The sequence below is a fragment of the Silene latifolia genome, chromosome 3, assembly GCF_048544455.1.
Source record: "Silene latifolia isolate original U9 population chromosome 3, ASM4854445v1, whole genome shotgun sequence".
NCBI lineage: Eukaryota > Viridiplantae > Streptophyta > Magnoliopsida > Caryophyllales > Caryophyllaceae > Silene > Silene latifolia.
Genome location: NC_133528.1, coordinates 73,796,185 through 73,823,668, shown reverse-complemented (window position 1 = coordinate 73,823,668; position 27,484 = coordinate 73,796,185). Strand labels below are relative to the sequence as shown.

Sequence of the window (27,484 nt, the reverse complement as noted above, 5' to 3'; positions counted from 1 at the left end):
TAGGATTCTCATCAGAATATAGGCGTTAATTCATTATTAGCTAAGATCGTAAAATTTGATCCACATTACTCCATTGTTTTTAGAAATTCTAATTCATCAACTCATATACCTAAAATATGTATAAACAATTATAGTGAGTAATAAAACTAAGGTTGCATAATAATCATATTTCAGAAAACAAATAATTGATAAACAAGAAAACTAAATTGGTATAATAGCATGTTGGTATCAACAGTAACCATAATCACATGCGACAATAATAATTCAATAACACAAAAGTAGTTAAAAAAAGAATCACTTTAAATCAATCAAAAAATTTAAGAAACCTTTAAAAACAACATAATAAATTTGTGTTATAAGAAATAGAAGTGAAAAAGAAGTACATGTTTGAAGCGAAGCATGCATTGAGATAACAATAATCATCTAATAAAGCTTACTTGTCTGAAGCCCATGTATGACATTTGCAAATTTGTACTACGTATTTATTTTTTTGTAATTTCCTACAATATACGATGTATTTTAATGGTTGACTATAATTTTGAAATCATCCTTGCATGATTGCATCTAGTATCATATTAACAGTTTTATTGTAACATAAGATTTTTTTTTAGTTGTCTCTAGTAGATTTTATACTTTAATTTACGACACTTTTTTTGAGAAGTTTTAGGCATATAGCAAGAAAATAAAACTTGTGTGTGTTTTTCAAGGCACATAAATTATTTAGTATGTTTTCCATGTAAAAATGACCTACCTCAAATAATATAATACATTTGAGGGTTTTTTTATTCTTTAACAAACGCCTAAAATATAAATTAGCTTACGAAAATAATAATAATAATAATAATAATAATAATAATAATAATAATAATAATAATAATAATAATAATAATAATAATAATAATAATAATAATAATAATAATAATAATAATAACCAATCACAGTAATTTTACTGAGGTTACTCCCACCACACTATACTTCCGCCATGGTCAACGTTTGGGGGTAGGGGTGGGGGAGAGAAGCTAAAGGGGCATATACCCTCTTACTCCACGAAATATGAAGAGATAAAGCTTATCCATGTCAAATTCACAGAAGTGTACTGGTTGAAATCGCGGTAGAAGCTTCTGCATGGTTTCCGTAGGGAAAAGAACAAACTTTTTATGTCATTGATAAAGCATCATTTATCGTTTTAATCTTCAATATACTCATTATTCTATATGATATGCTCAATTATATAGAAGGATATATGTAAAATGAGGTAACAAATAAAATTGTCTTTTTATCTTTCAATTTTTCTCGATGTGACTTTGCGCCTTCTCCCTTGATTTAACAAAGAGATAAATGAATCTAGATCAATATAACATTTATATTTGTTACTCGATTTGTATTTGTCAAATAGTTAATGGTCACGTGCACTTGTAGAGTAATTTACCCCAACCAAAATCGAACCAATAAAAATGAAATTGGAAAACTATTAGTTAAAAGTGATTTGTTAAGTATAAATATTTTGTTGCCTTGTACATTATAAATATAAAAATAACCGGCTTCTTTGATAGAGAAAATTAGAGGTAGGAAAACATTCCTTAATTCATGCCCTAAGAAAATATTATCACTCAACTTTTAGCAAACAATAAAAAACAACCTCATGCTTGTCACATTGTCCGCAAACTTTTCGCTACTCATGCAACTAACTGAGATTTTAATGGAAACAAATTTCACTAAAACATGGAGATAAAAAAAAATAAGAAAGTTATGCTTATAACAACATTCATTTACAATAAAGAAATATGACTAGATTTATAAAGAAACAAATAGGAGTTTCATGTACTATAAACACAGAAGTAGGTGCAGTGTTAGCAGCATTAAGAAATAGTTATGACATTTCTACGCCTGAAGAATATCAAGACATTACCCTCCAACAATCCCTAAAATCCTTAAGATCACTAATTTTCAATCCCCAACAAGAATGGCAATTTATAGATCCTTCAATCTACCTCTCTCCTTTCCTAGACGTTATTCAAAGCGACGACGTCCCAGCTGTCGCCACTGGTGTCGCTCTCTCGTCTATCCTCAAGCTTCTTAAGTTGGAGATCTTTGACGAGAAAACTCCGGGATCAAAAGAGGCCATGAATGTTCTAGTGACGGCTGTCACAAGTTGTAGGCTAGAGCGAACTGATCCACTTACCGAGGAGGGGGTATTAATGAAGTTACTCCAAGTGTTAGCTGGTATAATGACTCATCCTGCGGCTTTTCTTCTAAAAGATGAGTCAGTATGCAATGTTGTCAACACATCATTCCAAGTTGTCCAACAATCAGCCACTAAAGGAAATTTACTACAAAGAACTGCTAAGTATATTATGCATGAAATCATGCAAACTGTGTTTTCTAGATTGAATGATATGGAAGTTAAAGAAGGGGAAAACTCAGAGTCAGAATCCGAAGAGGATGAAGATGAGGTTTTAAATTCTGGATTCGGGTTTCGATGTGTGGTTGACATATTCCAATTTGTGTGTTCTCTACTAAATGTGGTTCAAACTACTGAGGTTGATGGGGTAGTTTCTCAGAGTAATGACGAAGATATTCAAATTTTTGCACTTGCTTTGATTAATACTTCTTTGGAGTTGAGTGGAGATGCGTTTGCTAAGCACCCGAAATTGCTTAGGATGGTAAGAGATGATTTGTTTCATCATTTGATCCATTATGGAATCAGATGTAGCCCAGTTGTTTTGTCCATGATTTGTAGCACCGCCTTAAACGCCTACCACTTCCTTCGCGGGTTAGCATCATGTTTCCTTATCCATTATAGGACTTTTTTAAAAATACATCATGTTTTAGCAAGACATTTTCAGATTTACAATAAAATATGGAAAACTGTTACTCTAAGATGACCGTTTTCATGCTAGTTTTGACTTTTTCACTCAAAGTTGTTTTCTTATTTGCTCGACAAACGGTATTTTTTTGTTGGTTAAGCTTAAGTACTTTAGAATCGGTTGGAACTTGCACGTCTAGTTTAATCTCATATGTGATATTGTGGATTATTTTGAGTCGGAGTCAGTTTAAGCCAGGCCATTCTGAGTTAAATGGTTACAGATCGTGTTATAGGGGTACTTGTTACGAATTTTACCATTTATGTGGTGATAAAATTTTAGTATAATTTCAAATGATTTAATCCTTTTGAATAAGGTCATTTAACGGGTCCAATGACTTTGTGTTGTGTTAATACTCATAAGCCAAGTAATGTCTCGGCCAAAATGGTTAAATTTGGGCCAGTTTCAGATTATTTTGTCTGGTTATATTTGGTTACTTGGTCAATTTGTTCTAATTGAGTTACTTACTTTGAATTATTCCGTCTTGTTACTCAAGCGTTACGGTTAGAGATGAAGTTAAAATTAAATCGGAATTTGAGCTAGTCTTCATATTAAAAGTTATCCATGCTCATTCTTCATAATACTCTCACTATTATTTTAGTCTCCTTTATGTTCAATATAATGACTCATTAGAATTTTTTTGACAATTACAAGGACGCATAAATATTGTACAATTTAAATATGAATTATGGATTTTTATTTTTTTAACACAAATAAACGGTCATCGGTAGACCTAGCAAACAGATCAAATCATGTCGGGTTCGTTTTTGTGTCACACGTAAACGGGTCATGCTCCCTTCAACCCAAATCCGACCCAATTAAATATTATATCATGTTCGTGTCAACCCACTTATATAAATGGGTCATCAAGTCTCAACCCTAACCCGTTAATTTCGTGTCAGGTTCGAGTCGTGTTTTCGTGTCATGTTGATATTTGGAAAGTGTAACTACATTTAAGTGATAAAGAATCAAGAAAAAATAGGATTAATTTATTAAATATATCATTCTCTTCGGGTTCGTGTTTTGAGAGCTTAACCCAAACTGGACCCAATTAAGTCTCGTGTCGTGTTCGTGTCAACCCATTTACATAAATGGGTAATTTAACTTCAACCTAAACCCGTTAATCTTTTGTCAGGTTCGTGTCGTGCTTAAGGATCGTGTCATTGTTTGCCGGCTCTAGTCATCAACGTCTAGAGAGTTGAAGAACATAATCATATTTTATAAAATGGTTCACTAAAGTTTATATGTGATGAAAATCTAGACTAATAAATGACAGTTATTCCTTTGTAACTTAAAAATATTTAAACTAGGGAAAAACTATTTTACTAATAATTAAAGATTAAAAGGTTAGTGAAGTGAACTAAATAAAAAAAAAAATCCAGTAAATACAAAAGTTCACTAGATGGTTAGTGAAGTGAACTCATTAAAATCCGTTATTAGTTTAAAGGTTCATGATCGATGATAAAAGTGATAAAAGTGCTATTAGAAGTATACACATAATGAGTCGGTTTTGTTGCGTAAACTGGTCTTATAATAATAAATTAAGGACGAGAAAATGAAATGAAATTAATAATTAAAGTAATGAGCCCGCAAGGGTGGAGTTTAGTGGTTAAAACTTGGGTGAAATTCCCAGGAGACCCAGGTTCAAGCCTCCCCAAGAGCAAAATCTTGTGGAGCATTCTTGGCCTGAGTCCATGCCTAATAGACTTCGAGCCTGTCACCCTCGGGTGGTTTACCTGGTATACGTGATTTGCAGGCTATTACCTGGTATACGTGGTTTGCAGGCTATCACGTACACCCGCGGGTTTACCCAGTGCGCACCGAAGGTAGCGGCTGCGGGTTCCCTCGTTACCAAAAAAAAAAAAAAAAAAAAAAATGTAAAATGAACAAAATAAGTACCATATGGAATCAAACAGATAAACTCTACGTCGTAAAGGATAATAAATTATATAGTACTAACCACTTTGACACATTCAAATCGAACACTTACCCTTGCTATTATTTTTACATAGCATTACTAAAGCATAGTCAAGTGTTGTCTACCACTAACTTCGTCTCTCGGGTTCGGTCAAGTTATTCGCCATAATTACAGTTAGTTCAGTTTTCTAGATCTTTGATACAATATTACAAGAAATAAATATTAGAGAATATATTAGACATATTATTATTAGGAAAGATATTATTATGTTATCATAATAATATTCTATAGAATATTAGGAATATTCTTGGAGTATCCTTCAAGAATATGATAATGTTGATTGCAATAAAAGATAGAAGTATGCTTAATATATGATAATGTTGCATTTGTATTTGCAGGTCTATTAGGCTACAGCTTGAAGCATTCTTTGTCTATGTATTGTTCAGAATAGCAACATATGGAAGTACGGTCCAATACCAAGAAGTAGCCATGGAAGGGATCATTAATCTTTGTAGACAACCCAAATTTCTGATAGAAACTTACGTAAATTATGATTGTGCTTTCACAAGCAGTAATATTTTCGAAAACATGGGCAAGTTACTCTGCAAGCAGGCTTTTCCGGTGAGTAACCCATTAACAAGTTTACAACTTCAAGCTTTTGAAGGTTTAGTCATTATAATCCATCGAATTGCGGATAAAATCAACCCAGGAGATGTTGATTTATCATTTGATCCATACCCAGTTGAGATTAATGAGTTCTCGCCTTTTTGGGATGAACCAGTAAGAAATGACAATGATCTCGACACTTGGATTGATTCATTAAGGTTAAAGAAAGCTCAAAAGAGAAAGATATTGATCGCAAGTACCCATTTCAATCATGATGAGAAAAAGGGTCTTGACTACCTGAAAATATGCGGGTTGGTCCCGGATCCCCCAGATGCAAATGCTTTGGCCTATTTCTTTCACTTCACTCCTGGATTGAATAAGACTGCTTTAGGAGATTATCTAGGTGATCCAGATGAGTTCCACCTTCGAGTACTTAACGAATTTACAAGCACCTTTGATTTTACAGGTATGATTCTTGACAGTGCCTTGAGAACTTACTTAGAGACGTTTAGGCTTCCAGGGGAGTCTCAAAAGATTCAAAGAATCCTTGAAGCTTTTTCAGAGAAATTCTTTGATCAACAATCTTCTGAAACGTTCGAAACAAAGGACGCTGTGTTCATTTTATGTTATTCTTTGATTATGCTTAATACGGACCAACATAATCCACAAGTAAAAAAGAAGATGACTGAGGAAGAGTTCATAAGAAACAATAGGGCAATTAATAATGGCAAAGATCTTCCTCGAGAGTATCTTTCTGAACTTTTCCATTCCATTGCTAGTAATCCCATCACCATCTTTGCTCAAGCGGGTTTAAGTAGTGATATGAACCCTAGTCGTTGGATTGAGCTTATAAGTCGATCGAAGATTGTCCAGCCATACATTACTTGTGACTTTGATCATAGGCTTGGAAGGGACATGTTTGCCACAATAGCAGGTCCTGTTGTTGCTTCTCTGTCTGCGATTTTCGAGCATGCTGATGATGATGAGGTGCTAAATGAGTGTGTAGAAGCCTTAGTTTCAGTCTCTAGAATAGCCCGACATGGACTAGAAGACATATTAGATGAACTTGTTGCCTCTTTATGCAAGTTCACTAACTTATTGAACCCATATGCATCAGCAGAGGAGACATTATACATATTTGCCAACGACATAAAGCCGAGAATGGCAACTCTTGCGGTTTTTACTATAGCTAATAAATTTGGGGAATCTATCCGAGGGGCTTGGAGGAACATTGTCGATTGCTTGTTGAAACTCAAACGGCTCAAACTTCTCCCTCAATCTGTGGTTGACTTCGATATCACCACAACTTCCTCAGGTGGGTCCCACTCTAGAACTGAATCAATCTTCAGCGGTGGTAAAGCTATGGGACGGTTCTCTAATCTATTATTGGAGAGTAATGAAGAGACATTAGTCTTAGGTGGGAGCGAGTTTGAGCAAAACCTTAAAGTTATACAACAATGCAAAATTGGAAACATTTTCAGCAATTCATCAAATTTACAAGAGGAAACACTCTTAAACCTAGGAAGATCTCTTATTTTTGCAGCTGCTGGAAAAGGGCAAAAATTTACCACTGCAGTAGAAGAGGAAGAAACAGTGGGATTTTGTTGGGATTTGATTGGAATAATTGGGTTCGCGAATATTGACAGGTTTACAACATTTTGGCCTGCATATAATGACTACATGATTTCAGTCACTCAATTTCCTCTATTCTCTCCAGTACCCTTTGCGGAGAAAGCTGTCATAATATTCTTCAAGCTGTGTCTCATGATGCTTTCTTCTTATCAGGCCGACAAATACCCTGAAGAGTTATTATTTAAGTCTATCAATTTAATGTGGAAACTCGACAATCAAGTTCTAGAAACATGTGGCGAATTCATTATGCAATCAATTTGCACCATTTTGAACGAATACCCAGGAAATATACAAACAAGTCTCGGGTGGAAGACGCTTCTCACAATGCTCTCGCTCTTTGGTCGTCATCCCGAGACTCACGATCAAGCTGTCGACTCGATTATACGAATGTTATCTGATGGGACTCACCTAAACAAATTCAACTACCCTTATTGCATTGAATGCGCTTTTAATTTTGTTGCACTAAGAACAAGCGTAGTTGAGAAAAACATACAAATGATGTCCTTAATGGCGAATTCGGTTAAATTCCTCATTCAGTGGTATCGAGATTACTCAGACCCAGGAAGCAGTATGAGCAATTCAAGTATTACAAGTAATTCATCAGTGGAAGAAAACTTAAAATTGGGCGGAAACAATTACACTCTAAATTTATTCGTCAAACTTGGAGAAGCCCTTCGAAAAACAAGTCTAGCTCGTCGAGAAGAAGTTCGAAATCAAGCGGTGGCAAGCTTAAAACGGTGCTTCGAACTTGCAGAAGAACTTGATTTAACCTCAACAAACTGCATCAATTGCTTTAATTACATTATTTTCGCCATGGTTGACGACCTTCATGAGAAAATGTTAGATTATTCAAGGAGAGAAAACGCAGAGAGAGAAATGAGAAGCATGGAGGGTACATTAAAGAATGCTATGGAACTATTAACAGAGGTTTTTTTGCAATACTTGAAAATTATAGTAGATAATCCTGCATTTCGGACATTTTGGTTAGGATTGTTGAGAAGAATGGATACATGCATGAAGGCAGATTTGGGTCCACATGGGCCATCGAGAATGCAGGACGTAGTGCCATTGTTTTTAAAGAAAATGATTGCTGCAATGAAAGAGACTCAAATTTTGGTTCCTAAGGAAAATGATGATCTTTGGGAGATTACCTATATTCAAATTCAATGGATTGCTCCTTCTATTAAGAATGAGCTTTTTCCTGATGTAGCATGATGATTATATGTTGCAACTTGGGGTTGGATAGTTATCTTTCTTTTAACTTCAAATGTAATAGTACATCTTGGTTAGGTTCAATTTATATGCATGATTTCATATAAAGTTGTTAATGATATTATTGTGGCTTCCTTTAGAAATAAAAAGAAATTACCCCTTTAATTTAGTATTTGTTAATCTTAGTTTCTCTCATTTTTGTATGTTAGTGTCATGTCCAACTTTGGTGAGTTTGATGTATATGACTTAAATCATTGGTACCCCCACTAGCTCAATTATTCCTGACATCCCTCACAAAAAATAACAAATTGAGTGATATTCCGTATAAAAAAAGCATAATGTAAGTATAGTTTACATGTTCTAGATCACGTGGATGTAATATAGTTAAACACGGTATGATGGACATAAAACATTGATAATTTAAGTAGAGTTTACTTGTTTTTTTTAGTTTATAATATTTTAACTTAAGGATCTTTATGATCTTAATTATTCATTTCTAGTCTTATATATCGAATTATAGTTTAACCCTACCTTTTAACTTATTATAAGTGATTATTCTACCTATATTTTATATAGTTATTCCCCGTAATATTATAGTAGTTTCTGGCATTTAGTATGTTTTATACTCCCTCCGTACCAATCCAAAGGTAACACTTCCCTTAAATGTCCGTACCAATCCAAAGGTAACATACCATAAATGAACTGAAAAATGACAAAAATACCCTCATTTTATCCTTACATTTACATAAAAATCAAGTTATGGCCCACACACCAACCCAACATTAAACCCACTTACCTCATTAATTACTTACATCAACCCAACATTTAACACAATTAAACCCATTAAACAAACCCACCCACCCATTAACCTTTCCCTCCAAAAACCCTAATCCACCCAACTAACTTCCATTATCTCGAAACTTCTCTCATCTCCCTCCTTCTCTGTGTAAATGATCTACCGTTCTCCACAAACCCTAACTCCCTCCTTCTCTACTCCTCTATTTTTCTAACTAGATCTAACTCCCTTCTTTCCCTTCTTTCGTCATACTGCATCTCATTTCATCAATTATGTCATCTAAAAAGTCCCATTCCATCAGGAACAATAGTAAAGCTCCATCTTACCATGATTCTCTGGAGCATTTGTTATTCATACCCGGTGTCGGGCATGTTGCCCCTGATTCTTATTCCGGTTATGGATCGCTTTTAAATTCTGATGTTGACGATGAATCTGAGGCTACATCGGCTTTATATGATGAGTCAAATACAATCGTTCCTGATTCTATCACTGAGGATGTCTCTGATTATTGTGAGAAAATTGGTACAAGTGTTGATGTTGATGCATGTTTTGATGAGGGGAGGATTTTTCCGAAATCTGTTACCACAAGTGATGAGAAGTTCAACAAATTTTGTAAAAATTTCTGTGAAAAGAAGAAGAAATTAGAGGAGGAACATGCGAGGAAATTAGAGGAGGAAATGAAAGGTAAATGTTAAAATCCATTTAATTGTTTGTTTATGTTTTACTCCTTATTTATTGTTTTTAGTAGAAAAATTAGAGTCTTTTTATCCTGCTTAAGTACTGATAGAATCCCTCTTTTGTTTTGAAGGTATGCCTGTCAGTGAGGAAGTTGTTGATTCTGTTGATTTGTCACCAAAAACTATGAAGTTCAACAATTTTTATGCTAGATGCTTAAAAAAGATGAAATCTGGTAAAAAAGGAGGTTAATTTCTCAATCTGATTTAGTTAATTTCTCAATCTGATTATTTGTGTTTTGTGTTATGTAGTTGATCAATTGTGAACTGTTGAATCCCTCAATCTGATTTCTCAATCATGCTTGTTGAATTCAACCACTTAAATCATGCCTGTCCTGTTTTAATGTTGCATTCATCTGTGAAATCATGCTTGTTGCATTAAACTACGGCCTAACAGTTCCGTGTTCACTCTGTTTTGCTTACAAATTCAGTAGTTGGTCTCTGATGTTCTCGCTGCTGTTATCTCTGCTGTTCTCGTTGTTGTTCTATCTGCTGTTCTCTCTGCTGTTCTTTCTGGTGTTCTCTCTGCTGTTCTTTCTGTTGTTCTCTCTGTTGTTCTTTCTGTTGTTCTCTCTCGTGTCACCCAATGATGACCACTTTGAGGGTATTTGCTGCTGTTAAATGATGTCTTACCCCATAAAATGACCAGTTCATGCCACCTCAATCTTAGATTGGTTAAGGAGGCATGAACTGTAAGCTTTTGTAAGCTCAATGATGAGAGGGTCTTAGACCCTGAGAGCTTATTTTGTGACCCAATGAAACATTATGTGAGGGTCTAAGTTCATTCAACTAGTGCCTTAACCCTATGTATACATGTTAACTTTATGCCACCCCAATCTTAGATTGGTTAAGGAGGCATTAAGTGAACAAATTTAAGCTCAATGATGAGAGGGTCTTAGTCCCTGAGAGCTTAAGTTGCTGCTGTCACCAATGATGTGGTATTGTCCGTATGATGAGAGGAATGACTACATTGAACCACCAAGTTGCCCTAAAATGAACATTAATTGAATTTAAGTGAAAGTCTTAACATTTCTTAAATTCATTACACATGATTACACATGATTACATATAATTCCACTAATCCAAAATTAAACCCACTAATAATTGAGTAAGATGTTTAGGTAGTTAACATACAGAACAAAATTTAACAATTGTTCTAATAATGTTTCCTACTTAAACATCAAACCAAAACAGATCTCCTACATCATCCATTTCTGATGTTACACTCATCTGAAGCAATTCCTCTTCCCCTGGAATATTTTCATGCACTGTAAATAATTGAGCTACCCCCTCTCTTAGCTCATGAAGATCACTGCCATGCTCATGAGTATCCAAATATTCTAAACATTGAATTACTAAGTTTGCATCAACTGTGAGATTTGTTGGGAGTATTCCTTGTCTCAATAGTGACTCCTTGCTCATATGAGGAATCTTGAAGTCATTCTGTCCCCTACATTTCATGATTTCTACCATGACTGATTGTAGAGTAAGATAATTGAAGTTCAACTTCATTGATTCATGGTCTATAAAAGCTGTCATAACATTATTCACTAATTCATCAACTGTGGAGGCAACTTCATCATTCTGAAGTGTTTGTAAAGACCTAAAAAATCCTAAATCATTTATGTTCAAATCAGGGCTATTAGGTGGTTGAAAAACTAAGTGAATATCAAAACCATCTGAGGTGGCAGCAGCCTTAAAATCTGGGTCAAGGTCAGATATATGTGGTCTTGCATTATCTTGTTGAATGAATATTGTCTTACTTGCATTAGCAGGCCACTTTGCCTTGATTGCTGGAATTATTTGCTGAATGATACAATCTTTTGTAACTTGTCTTGTAATGGATTCAACTGCCTTTGTCACTATTGTCCCTGCATCCCTATGTTTTGATTTCCTTGCTGCTGGTACATGTTCAATAAAAGGCCATACTCCTATCTTCCCATCAAAAAGAAGGTCACCATTTTCTCCATAAATTGGCCTGGCCACAGCACACATGAACATGACTTTGGTTATGTACCTCTTCGATTGGCATGAACGATATGGTTCCTCTTCACCTGGAACAATGTAGTAAGTATCCGTCGTTGTTGTCAGGTAAAACCACTTCTCGTCAATGTGAATTTGACATGACATATCTTTGAACTTGATGAGATTTTAACCAAGGTTTACATAAATTGAGGCAAGTGAAAACAAAAGCCTTTGCATTTTGTTTGAATCTATCAAGGCTGGGTGTATTGGGTTGCTATGTCTTTTTAATTCACCTTTTTCGACCCAACGTTGGACCGTACCATGTCCAACTTTCAGTTTTTTTGCTATTTTATGAATTGATGAACAGTTCTTGAATGGTAAGCTCTTTATCATCTCAACATTGATAGGCACTTTTGGTTTATTAGTGTTGCCCAACCGATGTGATGGTAAGTGGATTGCTTTCTCTGCTAAGATCTTCTCTTTCGCTCTACTCCACCATAACCAAATCGTCTTCCGACTGACTCCGTATTTTGCTGCCACTTCAGAAATTTTTCCCCTAAAAGGGATACCTTTGACTGAATTAGCCAACAAAAAATGAGCTCTTTCATCCTTTTCATCAAATGTTAAGTTGGTTTTTCCCATTACTAATGTGTTTTGTTCTACTAACTGTTTTGTTGGTTTTTTTCAGGAAGTAAAAAAGGTTGATGGTTTTGGTGGTGAAAAGGAGGATGAAGATAGGAACTAATTATGGTGGTTATTGTGTAGTTTTGCACTAATGTATATGTGAAATATTGGATTGAAGTTGTAATATGTGGTGTAATAGATGATGTAATATGTGATGTAATAGATGATGTAATAGTGTGGTGTAGTAAGTTTAGAAAGAAAAGGCGCCAATATCAAATTTTTGGCCAAAATTTTAACACCCCAAGTTATTGAGAGTAAGGTTGTCCCACATCGAGGAATTGAGGAGGTTGTGATATGTTTATAAGGGATTCCACCCACCACTTAGTAACAAGGCCTTGTGCTTTTGGGCTTAAGTAGGACAAGTAATGGGACCAAAGGTACATATCCCATCTTATTGGGTTGTGTTACGACCGTGGTGGATCGGGTTGTTATAAATGGTATCAGAGCGACCCTGCGACCGTGTGGTGAGCCCGTGGTCGGGAGTACCCGGGTCACACACCTAGCGGGGGAGGATTCTGGGCTTGGCTGTGGTCAAGTTGGAGGCACAACGAGGACGTTGTGTTCTTTAAGTGGGGGAGATTTTAACACCCCAAGTTATTGAGAGTAAGGTTGTCCCACATCGGGGAATTGAGGAGGTTGTGATATGTTTATAAGGGATTCCACCCACCACTTAGTAACAAGGCCTTGTGCTTTTGGGCTTAAGTGAGGACAAGTAATGGGCCCAAAGGTACATATCCCATCTTATTGGGTTGTGTTACGACCGTGGTGGATCGGGTTGTTATATGTGAGGTGATGGTGACGGATGGAGGTGGGGTATTTATGGGTTTGATCAAAGTAAATTATGGTAAGTTGAGGTTGTGTGGGATTAGGAAAAGGAGTAGGGTGGCATGTAGGATTAGGCAAGTGGATTTTGTAGGATTTTTTTTTCATTTATTTACTTACCAAATTTTATAGAAAATTTAGGAGATATTAGTTAGGGTAAATCTTTTGTGAGATATGGTAAGATTAAATTTGACAAAAGATAGAATTATAGAGGAATTTTCAGTAAGGAGATATAACAGATAAAATTTGTTACCGACTTTATGGTTCGTAATAGAGCATAAGATATACATGACTAGCAGACGGAATATTCTCATAATATAATATAACATTTAACACAAATAAACTTGCAACGAAAAATACGGACACAATCATACAATCTCGTCAAATCTATCCAGTCATACGGAAAATAAATATTTGTGATAAGTTTAGTTGCCACCAATTAATCCAATTTCCAACCGTAAAATCTCAAAACGTTCTCTAGCCAATGCTTTGGTAAAATGTCAGCCCATTGTTTTTCTGTACAACAAAATTCCAGTCTTATGTTGCCTTTATCTACATGGTCACATAGAAAATGGTGTCTAATGTCCATATGCTTAGTTCGTGAGTGCTGCACAGGGTTCTTAGATATAATTATAGCACTCGTATTATCACACAAAATAGGTATACATCCAACATTAACACCGTAATCACATAATTGTTGCTTAAGCCATAAAAGTTGAGAACATAACAACTCAGCAGCAATGTATTCGGCTTCAGCTGTAGATAATGCAACGAAATTTTGCTTCTTTGACTCCCATGTAATAATACACGGTCCAACAAACGTAGCTATGCCGGAAGTACTTTTTCTGTCAAGTGAACAACCTGCATAATCTGCATCTGAATACCCTATGAGATCGAAATTACACTCAATAGGATACCATAGATATAATTTAGATGTACCAATTAAATACTTCAAGATTCTCTTAACTGCAATCATATGCGATTCTTTAGGGCACGATTGGAATTGAGCACATACGCATACACTAAACATAATATCAGGACGACTTGCAGTTAAATAAACAAGTGAGCCAATCATACCTCGATAAGTCATCTCATCGACAGACTTACCGTTTTCATCCAAAGTCAACTTCTTATCTGTACCTGATGAGAGTGTCGTTGGGGCTCTTAATCAAACACATTTATAATACTCAACAAACAACTAGTTAGTGGTAAGTCGAGGTCGATCCATGGGATGGTGGTTACTCAAATCATTCAATCTAATTATGGTTGTGCTTGGGGTTGTCACAATTATAATGGGTTGATGATTCTAATCTAATAAAAAGCAATTAACAAGCAACAAAAGGAAAGATGTAAACAAATGACTAAAAATACTAGGATATCATGGGTTCATAAGGAAATCATGGGAGTTGATCATACAAACATGTTCTCAATTATAAGCAAGCAATTATTGTTGTAAAGGAACCGAGTTGGTTTATGTCTTACGGTTCTTAGGAAGAGTTGGATCCCGGAGCCGAATCGATTAGATTGTACAACACCTACAAGTCGACTTACTTTCCCCCTAATCACTTCTATGCATGGTCTAACAAGACTCGAGTTGGTTTATATCTTACAAGTCAAGTTGAATAGTTAAGAGATGGTTATAAATGCAAGGATTCATAGGCTTAGCATTTCATCAAACATAACATGTGCATAGGTTGACATCACAACAAGCAAGCAAATTAATTATGTGAGCATATTAGATTAAGCATGAATCAATCCCCATGTTGGTTTCCCTAATTACCCATTAATCCTAGCTAAGAGACTACTCACTCATTATCAAGTTTAACATGCTAACAAGGTTGTCAATCATATTAACAAGGCAAAACATGATGAACAAGTAAGAAAGATTAACAATAATTAAAACAAAGATTAAGAGAATTATATCTATGGAGATTTCAAAATAATAATGCAAAGAATAATAGAAGTACTTGATGATTGATGGAAGGTTGTCAATCTCCCAATAAACCCAAATGATCTACTAATTACCCAGTAATAAACTTGAATTACTCAATAATAAACTTGAACAATAATTAAAGGAAAGATTAATGTGTGATTTGTGGAAAGATTAAAGAGTAATCTATTTTAATCTACTCGTAATGAAAGCTTAACCTAATCTAAAGAAGGATTGATTTAATCTAATGAAAACTTGATGGTTTGATTATTACAAATGGGGTATATATAGTAGTACATCATTAGGTTAAGCAAGGGTAAATTAGTAAATAACAATGCTAATTGTTGAGTAGGGAAATGCTCCTCTCAAAGAAAGATGCGAGTCTCCTTTTTGCTAGTCTTCAAGAAATATGCGCGGATCGTGGTTCACGTAGCAAGGTAAAGCTTCCTGTCCAGCAATACGCTCGTCCCGTGCTGAAAATGAGCGTCCTGGGCCTCAACCCGAGCGGGTTGAATTTGTCCCGAGCGGGTTGAGCTGTATCATGCCTTACTTGAGCTCGTATTGTAAAACGGACGTCATTTTCTCATTCGGACTCCTATTGGTGTGATTCAAAAGCCTAGATCAGTTGATTTTTCGACGCCGTTTCATCTAGCATACTTTCAGAGCCAAAGGAGTACCTCTAGGTTTCGTTCCGACCAATTTCTTCTTGTAATGCCTTCCTTCTCATCATCCTTGCTCTTAAGCCTTTGATTCTTCTATATACTCTTTATTCCTACATCCTTGATCATCATTCTTGCCTCCTCTTCATACTAGTTCATCCAATATCATCAAAAAGCTTCTAAATATGCACGGGAGACGGGAATTTCTGCCTAATTACCTTCTTTCTTACAAAACATACGAAATGCACTAGGAAAGCAAAATAGAAAGCATTTGACGGATAAAATGGCCATGAAATGTTATAATAGTATGCAAAATAGTCTCAATTAGGGGACTAAATGTGCACAAATAATATTCACATCAAATATCCCCAAACCGAACCTTTACTCGTCCCGAGTAAAGAGGTGACAAAAACTAGACCTTTATTTAAATTATGCTAATAATATAACCGATGTGAGACAATTAGCGGGTCTCACTCCGTCCCTTCAACTCACAACAAGACAACCATGAGGTAGGATGCCTTCTTGCAAGGCAAGGTGGGGCTTGCCAAAATGGCGATACATCCAAGCATTAAGCACACAAAACAAGTAATGGATGCATCTACAAAAGAATAGCCACTTTCCTCATCTAAGTGGCGGAAATTATCTAAAGGGGAAGCAATTCAAGGGTACACACTCCTTCATAGATATGGTTTCTTCGAACTACTTAGCCTAGAAGGATACCAATAAATCACCTCCAAGTTGTGTCAAGCTAGGGTACCTTTGTCCTCAATCGTTAAATGCTTTTGTCAAGAATAGACTCCCCATGGTGTTAGAAACACTGGAGGATCACGAAATTCCCCTTCTTGCCTAGACAAGAAGAAGGGTCGTCCCCTCTCTACCATGCACAAAATTGGATTTGGTGGATAAAGGGATCATTATGTTTTGAGTTTCATGTGGGAGTTTGCTTTTGTTGTTCCCCCCCCCCCCCCCCCCCAATTTGTGGCAATTGACATTTGAGAACACTTTCTTTTTGCCATTTCTTATGATGCTTGACATTTTAATGTTTTAATGCTTGACAATTTTCAACTTTTTGCATTTTCTTTTGAACATTTTCAAAGCTACCCCATTTGTAATGAGGGTGCTTATATTTGAAGCATAGGAGTTTTCATTTTTGTTACTCCTCTTTTCTTTTGATGCATTTGCAAACTTTTGTTGACTTTTCATTTCAATTCTTGAACTCAAATTTTTTTGAATAATTTTTGTGCCCATTCCCTTTTTGATGACAAAATATGGTAGAACATGGATGATGGTTGCATGGTTTCAAGGGTCACCTTGGAATAAACGGTAGCCAAGGAGTTATCACACCACAAGGTACTCTTGACTAGGCCTTAATCCATGGGTCAAAGGATACTAGTATGACACATCCTAGGGTGTTTTACAAGTATTCTAACAAACAAAGTCTTAAGAAGAAAAAGTATCTACAAGGGCCTTATATATACTTGTCAAGTTTCCCAAATAGATGCTTTCACAAAAATTTTCCTAAATGCAACTATATGCCATGATGCAATTAACATTTATACATCCTAATGCATATGCTTCTACTAACTAGTATGCCAAATAATCTAAATGCAATCCTAAATTCACATTGTTTATACCGCATCAATCAAAATAAAGCCACATAGTCATTAACATAAAAGGAAAAAGGAGATTGGAAAGATCATACCATGCGGTCTTCAATATCCTCATGTCTCGGATGTGGCGTAGTCAATCAATGTGAAAAAAGATGAACAAACACAATATATACAAAACAATATATACAAGTCTACACTACAAAGGAAATGAACTTGTTTTTGGATTTTCCAATTTTTCAAATTTTTTTGTTTTTTTTAATGAAATTAAAAGACATATTTTTGTGATTTTTCGAAATTTTTCAAGTTTTATGCATTTTTGGAATATAAATTGCCATCCCCCACTTTATTTTGGACATTGTCCTCAATTTACATGTAGGAGTAGGAATAAAAAGGAAATACATATTTTTGAATTTTTTGATTTTTTTTGAAATAAGTACAAATGCAATGATATGATATGAATGAATGCATGCTCTAACTAAATGCAATTCTATATGGCATATATAACAAATAAATGCAATCTACACTATACTAGATGATGCATGCTAAATGCTTAAGTCACCTATCTTCAAATCTCCCCAAACCGATTTAAACACTATCTCTAGTGTAGAAAAGAATAGGATTGATCATTAGTGATTATGCATGAATTCTAGACTATATGCAACTACCTACATGAATCATGTGAGATATATTACAATGCAAACTATACTATATGAACTAACTAATGTAAATGCAATATGAAATATAATATAAGTGCAAGCCTAAACTATATGATATATGAAAGATCATAGATCCATATTAGACTCTCTAATAAAATTAATTTATCTCATAAATTGTTATTTAGGTGATCTATGTAACATGCATGCTAATATGAAAGCATAAAAAGAAAGTATAAGGAAAAACAATTTCCTTACATTGATTATATGGTAAAATGGGCACAAACTAGTTCTCCTTACTAGTTTGTTCTTGAGCTAAAAAGATATGGATGATCCTCCTTGCAAATCTTCAATAAGAAGATCTCATTCTTGTTGCACCCAAGAACTAACCAAATAATAATAACAAGTATGAACTAGTAACTTGTTAATATGAACCCTTGATAATAATAAGTAATGTTACTAACTAATCTTAGTAATATTAGTAGTGATGTATTATTATTTTTAGAGAGATAGAGAAAAAATGTTCACATGCAAAGTAGTGGAGTGTGTAAGAGAGGTAGAGTGAAAATGTGAACAATATATGGAGTGTAGGGAAGGGAAGTGGCGGGTGGAAGTGTGCTCAAGTGGACAATTTTTGTCTTATAATTTTATCTTACATCACATGCAAAATGTTGTATAAGATTAATTATGGTAGTATACAAAATAAGGTAAAATGATTATGTGAGTAATCATCCACTACACTTATTTTACACGGTCCACTTGACCATTTACGGGTCCATGTTGGTTCTTATATTTGTCGCACAAATCCGTGTAATTTTTTATTTTAAACATCGTATCATGTTTAAATACTTCCATAATTAATTCGTCCAATTCACTCCGTAAATATACGTGTACCACTACACATATTATTTACGTACTAATATTAATCACATTAATCAATTAGTACAATTTTAGTAAATTAACAGTTAATTAACAAAAACCCGTCTCCCAAAACTTATTATTCAATTATCGCATAATTAAATAATAACTGCCGCTCTTCGAGTTCGCAACTCGAAATCTCTCTAAAAATAATCGACTAACCTCTTAGTCTATAAATTAAGGGACTAAACAAATTGTATCTCATACAATTAATTAGTAATCAATTGGGGTTCGTTCCTTTAGGTGTGACCGAAAGGGGTCAGTTGATCACCGCCGTCTCACGACAATAACGTCAAACTCTAGTCAGCCAACCGTTATCGATTTACGTTAATCAACTGACGACGATCAAATAAATAAATATCTGATGATATTCCAATAATGAGATTTATTATGTTAACGCACTATTGTGGAGGACACTAACTCCAACAATCTCCCACTTGTCCGACACAAGGTGTGCGCTACCAATTCTCTTGTCCGTATCAGAGCGACGATTTTGGAACCTGTTAACAAATGAACATAATGAACATAGGGAGTCTAATAAAATGAACCTGGTGTATGTGTAATGGGAGCCCCGGCTGATGCTAGGTTTTGGGTGAGTAGGCGCCCTCACTTCAAAATCTTGGCCCCATGATACTTAAGCCAGTCACATGGTATGGGAACGTGGAGTCTGTGTGTATATGTGCGACGTGTATGTTAATTGTGCTGTATATGGTTTGTTGAAAGCATGTTGCATGATAGTTGGTTGACATGTTGGTTGGAATCGTTGGAAAAGTATATGAGAATGATGAATGATATGGTAGAAAAATAAAGTAGTTCGTATATGATGATGTGTGATGAAGTGGATTTGTAATGTTGTTGTATTAGCAACATGGGAATAGGATTTGTAGTGTATGGGTGTGGTTTGTGTTATGAAAAGTTATGAAAATTTAAAACATGCGGGTAATACATGATTGAAAGTTGAATGTTATATGAGCATGATAGATGGTAATGTTTGGCTTTTGGTAAGTAGTAACATGAAGAATAGAGGTTCAATGATATGTGTTTTGTATAACGAATTGGATGAAAAGCATGATGGCTGTTTATAACGTGGCACTTGATAACACGAAGTAGATTATTTTGTTGATTGTATGAGGAGTCGCGCAGATTTGAATGCGTAGTTGTAATCATAATGTTGAAATAATAATGAATGCATAGTACGTTAGGGTATGTGAGATAACATTCGGGTAGTATTCACGAGTCTGCATGACTCGATCGAGTGGGTTTGATTCGATCGAGTGGGTACTTGTCGTTATTTTGACCAGAATCGTGTTTTGGGCACTCGATCGAGTACCTCGGCACTCGATCGAGTGCTGGGTCACTCAATCGAGTAGCCGGGCTACTCGGTCGAGTAAGTCGAGAGATCGAAGGTCTGTTTGGGTTAAGAGTCGGGGCACTCGATCGAGCATGTTGGGCACTCGATCGAGTAGCCTCAACTCGATCGAGTAGGTTCTGGTACTCGATCGAGTGGGGTCTGTGCAGGTCATATGCGTATTTCGGGTCATATGTTTATCTTTTGACATTCGTTGCATATTATGTTTAATTCAAAGGTGTTGTATTACTTCTTTATGTATTGTTTTACGTATGTGCTGGTCCTGAAGCGTAAGTTACCCAATCTTATGATGTAAAGAGTGGCACTATGATGAGTATGAGTTCGGTGGGGAGGACATGAGTTATATGTGATTATGATAGATGGTGGAAAAAGAAAAGGAAGATTGGTATAGTTTATTGAGGCATGGCGCACGTTTTGCGAGACGGGATGAGTGATATGATTGTTTGTTGAGTAATGTAAAAATAAGTGAATATAGGCAAGGGATGATGTGAGTATAATGAACGTGAGAATGAAAAGATTGAAAGTAAGAATGTGGATAGTGGCAGCTTGAGATGTGTAAAGAGTTAAGGAGGGAAATGGTTAGGAGTCGTGTGGGTTATGGATTTATGTAGTGAAAGTTCGTTTAAAGGGGTTGAGAAGAGTAATATATAGTGAACTTTGTGGAGACATGTCGCGAGGTGTATTGGTAGACAGTGAGTGAGTTTGGGAGGTTTGGTTTATTAAAAGATGAAACTACTGTGTGATTTCCTTGGGTAATTAACGGTATTAAATGAATTCTGATTTCTAGAGATGTAAAAAGGGGGATGCAATTGTTTGAACATTAAACGTTGGTTCTATGGATAGATTAGTGGCAAGTATGAGTGATAGCATAATAAGAGAAGATCCATGGTAAGAAAGAGTGAGATGATGTCGGTAGAAAATAATGGAATTAAGTTTTGGAGCAACGAAGGGGTAACCAGATTTCTAAAGAGTTAGCTAGAAGGAATAAGGAGTTGAACTATTAATTGGTATTATTGAGTGTAAAGAGAAAAGAAGGATAAAAGTAAGCTGAGGAAAATGTTCACCGGAGCTATGTGATATAAAGATAAGAAATCATCGAAATATGTGATGGTATCACGAGGATGTTAGCTAAAGGTTATATAGGAGTTTCAGGGCAACATGATTGGTAATGAGTTTCGTTGGTAATGAGTTTCGAGGAATTAAGGGAGTAAGAAGTTGGCGGAGTATTGGCACGATACGAGATATTTGGTGGAGAGTTGGATGACAATACGAATAAGATAGCATTGGGAATAATGTTGAGGTAATTTTGTGGATGGGTTTGATATTCGTTATTTGCAATGTTAACCAAAAATAGGAGAAAAACCATGTTATTTTGGTATGGGTGTAAGAGATTTGATATACGGGTAGTGGTGGCATTGTGGTGTTATCACTAGTGGTTAAGAGCGATGGTATATTAGAAAGGTAGCAATTCTAAAGAGGTTGATTTGGTAGGGACCTGATTGTTGTGTATGATTGTGAGAGGGTATAAGATGTGGTTAGATGAGGCGGACGCTATTAGTTGAATAGTGAAGGTATGGTTATATTTGGCAGGAAGTGATGGTTGTGCGAATGGGGGAATATGTTATGAGGGGCATATGAGTTAAACTCGAGCGGCAGGTAACCTTTTTTTCGAGTGGTAACTTACGTGGTCAGGATTGACTAGTTGGTTGTGATTACGGGTCTATGATATGTGTAAATGTTTGTGTGAGGTTCTGACCTCACAAGAAGTGGTATGGTGTGATAATTATAAAGTTGTTTTATGAATGTTCTGTAATATATATGTTGGACACGGTAATTTAGTTGAATGATATCCAAAAAGGTAATAACTTGATTGATTTGACATGGCTAGTTATAATTTTATGTGTATTGATAACACATGTGTATTCCGGGAAATGGTAGAGATGATGTACATGAGATGCTTCTCTGTTTATCCATATGATATGTTGCGTGGTGATTTAATAAAGTGGATTTGAGTAAGTTTTTCTTGTCTGAGAAGTTATGCTAAGTCAGTATTTATGGGAATTGTATGCAGTTGTGATGTCTATCGGTGTGGTTGTGGTGCCTCGGGTGGTGATCCGGGCACGGTACATAGTGCTGTGATGCGGGTATTTTCGCACTACGGTGTGGCTGTTGGTGGCGGTGTTGTGATGCCGTCACCGGTTGTGGTGGAGTAGGCGGGATGATTATGATCCGGGTTTCGAAAGTACATACCAGTTATACATAGATTGTTGTTTTGTTTGATGTTGCTCTCTGCGAGTGTCAGTTTGTGCTGATAGACAGTTGTCTTGCTTATTCATGTTTTCTTTACCAGGTTAAGTTGGGAATGAGGTAGAGTATGATGTGAAATAGAGTTGTAATATGTTTCGTTGTTGTCATGGGATAGTGATAATCTGTTGATGGGACACGGTTGTGAGAGGTTGTTACGGTAACTTTGATCTTGTTTTCAAATGAGACATCGGTAGACATGGTAATGGAAAATGATTCGTGGAACATGTGTTGTAATGATCTGAAAGCGGCAGGTAGTTCATAATCTTTTGTTGAGACAGTAAGTGTAGGGTGTTGGGGAAATTAGTGTCATGATAAGTTGTGTATGAATTTTGCGGTAATGAAAGAAAGAACTTGAGGATCTAGTGTGCGTGTACGTAACGAGTGCGGATCGTGAGTTATGCTTCTGGGAGATAAGTGCCTTACATAGAGAGGTATGTTGTTTGGCAGTAATAATGAAGAGTGGGGATGGTGATTTGCTATGAATTTATGGTATAGGGTAGGTGCTATGCCGAATGAGTTGAGGAATGAGAAATGTTTATGTGTGGGAGCCTTGGGTATAAGAATGGTGAGTGTTTGGTTTATAGACGGTTATCTTTGACATGTGGTGGTACAGAGGGTAATGAGATATAGATATGGTTTGGTATTAGTGAGTTACGAGGACGTAACATTTGTCTTAAGAGGAGTAGGATGCGATAAAACAGATTTTGATGCTTGTACATATGGTAATATATTCGGAAGTTGAGTCTTGATGTAGAATAAAAGATCGATTCGTGTTGTGGGTGATTTTATTAAAGGTCATGATCGTGCTTGTAGTAGCGTGATGTTTAGGAGTGTGAGAATATTTCGCTAATGTTGACAGTTGGATGATGAGGTTACGAGTGTGAGTAAACTTCGAGGACGAAGTTCCTTTTAAGGGTGGTAGAATGTAACATCCCGTTTGATGTCTATGAGTGTCTTGGTATTGGATTTGATAGTTGATGATATTATGGAGCTAGCAGCATTAGAGGATGGTAGTTGGTTATGTATGGAGTTGGTATCGTGAGAGATATATATGTGGTAGATACGGTATAGTGAGTCATGTTGTGGAAGTAAACATAGTTGGTGGAGTGGGTGTTAAGAGTTCATGTTCTATGTTCGGTCGAGTTCTTGAGTCCTTAGCTAAGTTGTTGTGTCTTGGTCGAGTCAGTATGGTTTTTTTTTTTTATGTATGGGTTGAACTTCGGGGACGAAGTTCCTTTTAAGGAGGGAAGACTGTAATACTCCGTATTTATAAGTCTTGGGGTACTCTATCGAGTAGCCCTTACTCTGTCGAGTAAGGGTAAGTTGCGAGATAAAATAGTTTCGACTGTTGGGTACTCGGTCGAGTAGGCCGGTGTACTCGATCGAGTAAGGGGGTACTCGATCGAGTACCTTGGGTACTCGATCGAGTGTCCGGTTTTACGGGAGTTTTCTCGGGTTTTGTTAATTATGCGATTAAGGTATTTAAACATATTCGTCATTGTTTTAATTCACTTTTACAAAACCTAAAACCCTGTTTAAGAGAGAAAGCGACCAGTTCATCTTCCTAATCGCATTCTTAGCAATTCCGGAGTTCGGTCGGTTCTTGTCGTTTGTCGTGTCGTTGGATTCCTTGCGTCGAGGTAAGCTTTTAATATAGTTTTTATAATGTTTTGTTAAGTTTGGTTAAACCCTAATTTAGGAATTGGGGGTTTTGGTGTGTAGTTTGTGATGTGTAGTCTTTATGTGCTGTATGATAGGAGGAGAATTCGTAGAGGAGCCGTTTTGATACAGCTGTAGATACCGTCTGCGTGTTGTGCTTTCCAGGTAGGATTTCCTACTCAGTATTAGTCCCATAATGGGATATTGGTGATGTGCTGTAGTTAGTTGTTTGATATGATGATTGTGATTGTGGTTGTGTTTGTTGATGGTTCTCGAGATGCGTTCTCGGCTGAGTGGGGTCACTTGAGGGAGTGATCTCACGCCCTAGTTTCGCCCTTCGTGGAACCCGCCACGAAAGGGGATGTGCACATTAATGGGACAGGGTTATCGCTCGTACGATGAGCGGGGCTTAGGTGGGAACGGCGGTCCCCCATCGCGTAGTCGTCCAAAGTGGACGGTCGATATTGAGATGATGGGAGTTGGTGGTGTGTGTGTGTGTGTGATGTTCAAATTGTCTGTTTGTCTTATTATTGTTATATGTATTGAATTGTGTGATTAGTACTTTGACCCGTTTAAATGTTTTAAAAATCGTGGTGATCCATTCGGGGTGGTGAGCGATTATTGAGCGGTGTGATATGACGCGTATGGGATAGCCGGGATGAGTCATCACGTGGCGGTTAGAAGTCTTCCGTCGTGTCGACGAAGTCTAGTAGCTTTGATAGTTTAGCTGTAGACCGTATGAGAATCTTGTAATTCCTTTTGTTAGTTTTGTTTTGAACATGTAATCACTTAATCTATAATTACTTTAAAAGTACGTTTCTTTATTGTCTTATGATATTCAGTACCTCGGGCAACCGAGATGGTAGTATCCTTATACCTGAGTGGTCCTGGTAAGGCACTTGGAGTATGGGGGTGTTACACAAGGTGTCTTTCAGGTCGCACTTTCACATGAACACATCGCGAGTGGTTTTCTCGATCGGGAGTGTGACTACCTGACCGGAAAAATCTCTCACCGATTACTTCCGAGCGTGGCCACGCATTTGTAGTCATTAACTCCTCGAGTGGCCTTGAGATATAATTACCCAACGTGGGTGGACAATTCCTGTATGCCCTATCTATCCTATTGCACAATATAGCTCACCATGACCTAGTAAATGCCCTTTTGGCCTCCTTTCACGGCACGACCTAGGACAAAAACCAAAGTCACTCGGAAACTGCACTTGCTCAGATAATAGTCTCCAGTCAAAAGAATCGACTCATTAGAACATCTTAGAGATCCCCGCCACGACCAGGCGTCTATAATAGAACTTAGGGACTCTCTAAATGGTCATTGTCCGGCAAAGTGTCACACACTCTGCCTATGTAATCGACCAGTCATCATATATGACCTTATGGTGTTGAACAACCATCAATCAACTTACAATCTAGTCACTCCGAGACGTCACCTCATTAAGTGACTAGGGACAAAATACAATGTTCATCTTATTCACTTGAATAGTGTTCAACATTGTCTCCACAACTTATTCAGATAAACAAGGTATTAAAATTTAGTCACACTAAATAAAAATTCATAAAAGAAATGAATGCGAAAACAATGAATGTGATTATCATATATATAATAAAAGATACACTATCCAATTATTACATATCCATAATCTAAAGAAAATCTGGTACTCGTCTCAATCCCATAGCGACGACATGACCATCATGCTTAGCCTTTTATAAAGGCTTGGTTAAAGGATCAGCAATATTATCATCTGTCCCAACCTTACAAATGTCAATTTCCTTCCTTTCCACATAATCTCTAATTACATGGTATTTCCTTTCAATATGTCTAGATTTGTTACTAGACTTAGGCTCTTTGGCTTGAAAAATAGCTCCACTGTTATCACAATATAGAGTGATAGGATCTTTGGCGGAATGGACTACTCCTAGCCCCTCCATGAATTGCCTAATCCAAACAACTTCCTTCGCGACCTCGGGCCGCGCCGCAAGGTACTCAGCCTCTGTTGTAGAATCCGCAGTAACGCTTTGCTTGAAGCTCTTCCAGCAAATAGCTCCTCCATTTAGCATAAACACATAGCCGGATTGGGATTTCATGTCATCCCGATCGGTTTGGAAACTTGCGTCCGTGTAACCTCTTATACGCAACTCAGTTTCTCCTCCAAACACTAAGAATGAATCCTTAGTCCTTCTCAAGTACTTAAGGATGTTCTTTACGGCTATCCAGTGACTCTCACCAGGCTTGGCTTGATACCGACTTGTCATGCTCAAGGCATACGCAACGTCGGGGCGAGTGCAAATCATAGCATACATGATAGACCCAACAGCGGAAGCATAAGGGACGGTCTTCATGTGTTCAATTTCCTTAGGGGTAGAGGGAGACTGTGACTTGCTCAAAGTAATCCCTTGGCCCATAGGTAGAAATCCTCTCTTGGAGTCTTTCATATTGAACCGGTCAAGAACTTTGTCAATATAAGCTTCTTGACTCAATGCTAGTATCCTTTTGGACCTATCCCTAAAGATCCGGATACCCATGATTCGTTGTGCCTCTTCTAAGTCCTTCATTTGGAAGTGTTTCCCTAGCCACTCCTTAACGGAAGTGAGCGATGGAATATCATTCCCAATGAGCAATATGTCATCCACATATAGGACAAGGAATACAACCTTTCTCCCACTAAACTTCATGTATAAACACGGTTCTTCCACACTTCTAGTGAAACCGTATTGTTTAATAACATGATCAAAGCGATGATTCCAACTCCTAGATGCTTGCTTAAGACCATAAATGGACTTCTTGAGCTTACACACCTTCTTAGGGTTAGATGTATCCACAAAACCTTCAGGTTGTATCATGTACACCTCTTCTTCTAGAATCCCATTCAAGAAGGCGGTTTTGACATCCATTTGCCAAATCTCATAATCATGAATGCGGCAACCGCTAAGATTATCCTAATGGACCTAAGCATAGCGACTGGAGCGAAGGTTTCGTCATAGTGTAAACCATGAACTTGGGTGAAACCTTTTGCCACCAATCTAGCTTTGTAAACATCCACATGTTTATCCACGCCGAGTTTAATTTTATATATCCATTTACACTGAAGGGGTCGCACTCCCTCAGGTAAATCCACCAAGTCCCATACTTG

At 36.6% G+C, this 27,484-nt stretch overlaps 2 protein-coding genes across 2 annotated transcripts; one reads left to right on the top strand and one right to left on the bottom strand.

The window, feature by feature from the left end:
* The first annotated feature begins 1,764 nt into the window (after window positions 1-1,764).
* Window positions 1,765-8,395, top strand: LOC141647726 (ARF guanine-nucleotide exchange factor GNL2). Its single transcript, XM_074456022.1, has 2 exons — window positions 1,765-2,773; window positions 5,181-8,395. The coding sequence occupies exons 1-2, from the start codon at window positions 1,785-1,787 to the stop codon at window positions 8,233-8,235; spliced, it is 4,044 nt and encodes a 1,347-aa protein (XP_074312123.1). The 5' UTR covers window positions 1,765-1,784; the 3' UTR covers window positions 8,236-8,395.
* A 2,540-nt stretch (window positions 8,396-10,935) lies between these two features.
* Window positions 10,936-11,892, bottom strand: LOC141649215 (uncharacterized). Its single transcript, XM_074457909.1, has one exon. It carries the CDS (start codon window positions 11,890-11,892, stop codon window positions 10,936-10,938), a length of 957 nt encoding a protein of 318 aa, XP_074314010.1.
* Between the last annotated feature and the right edge of the window lie 15,592 nt (window positions 11,893-27,484).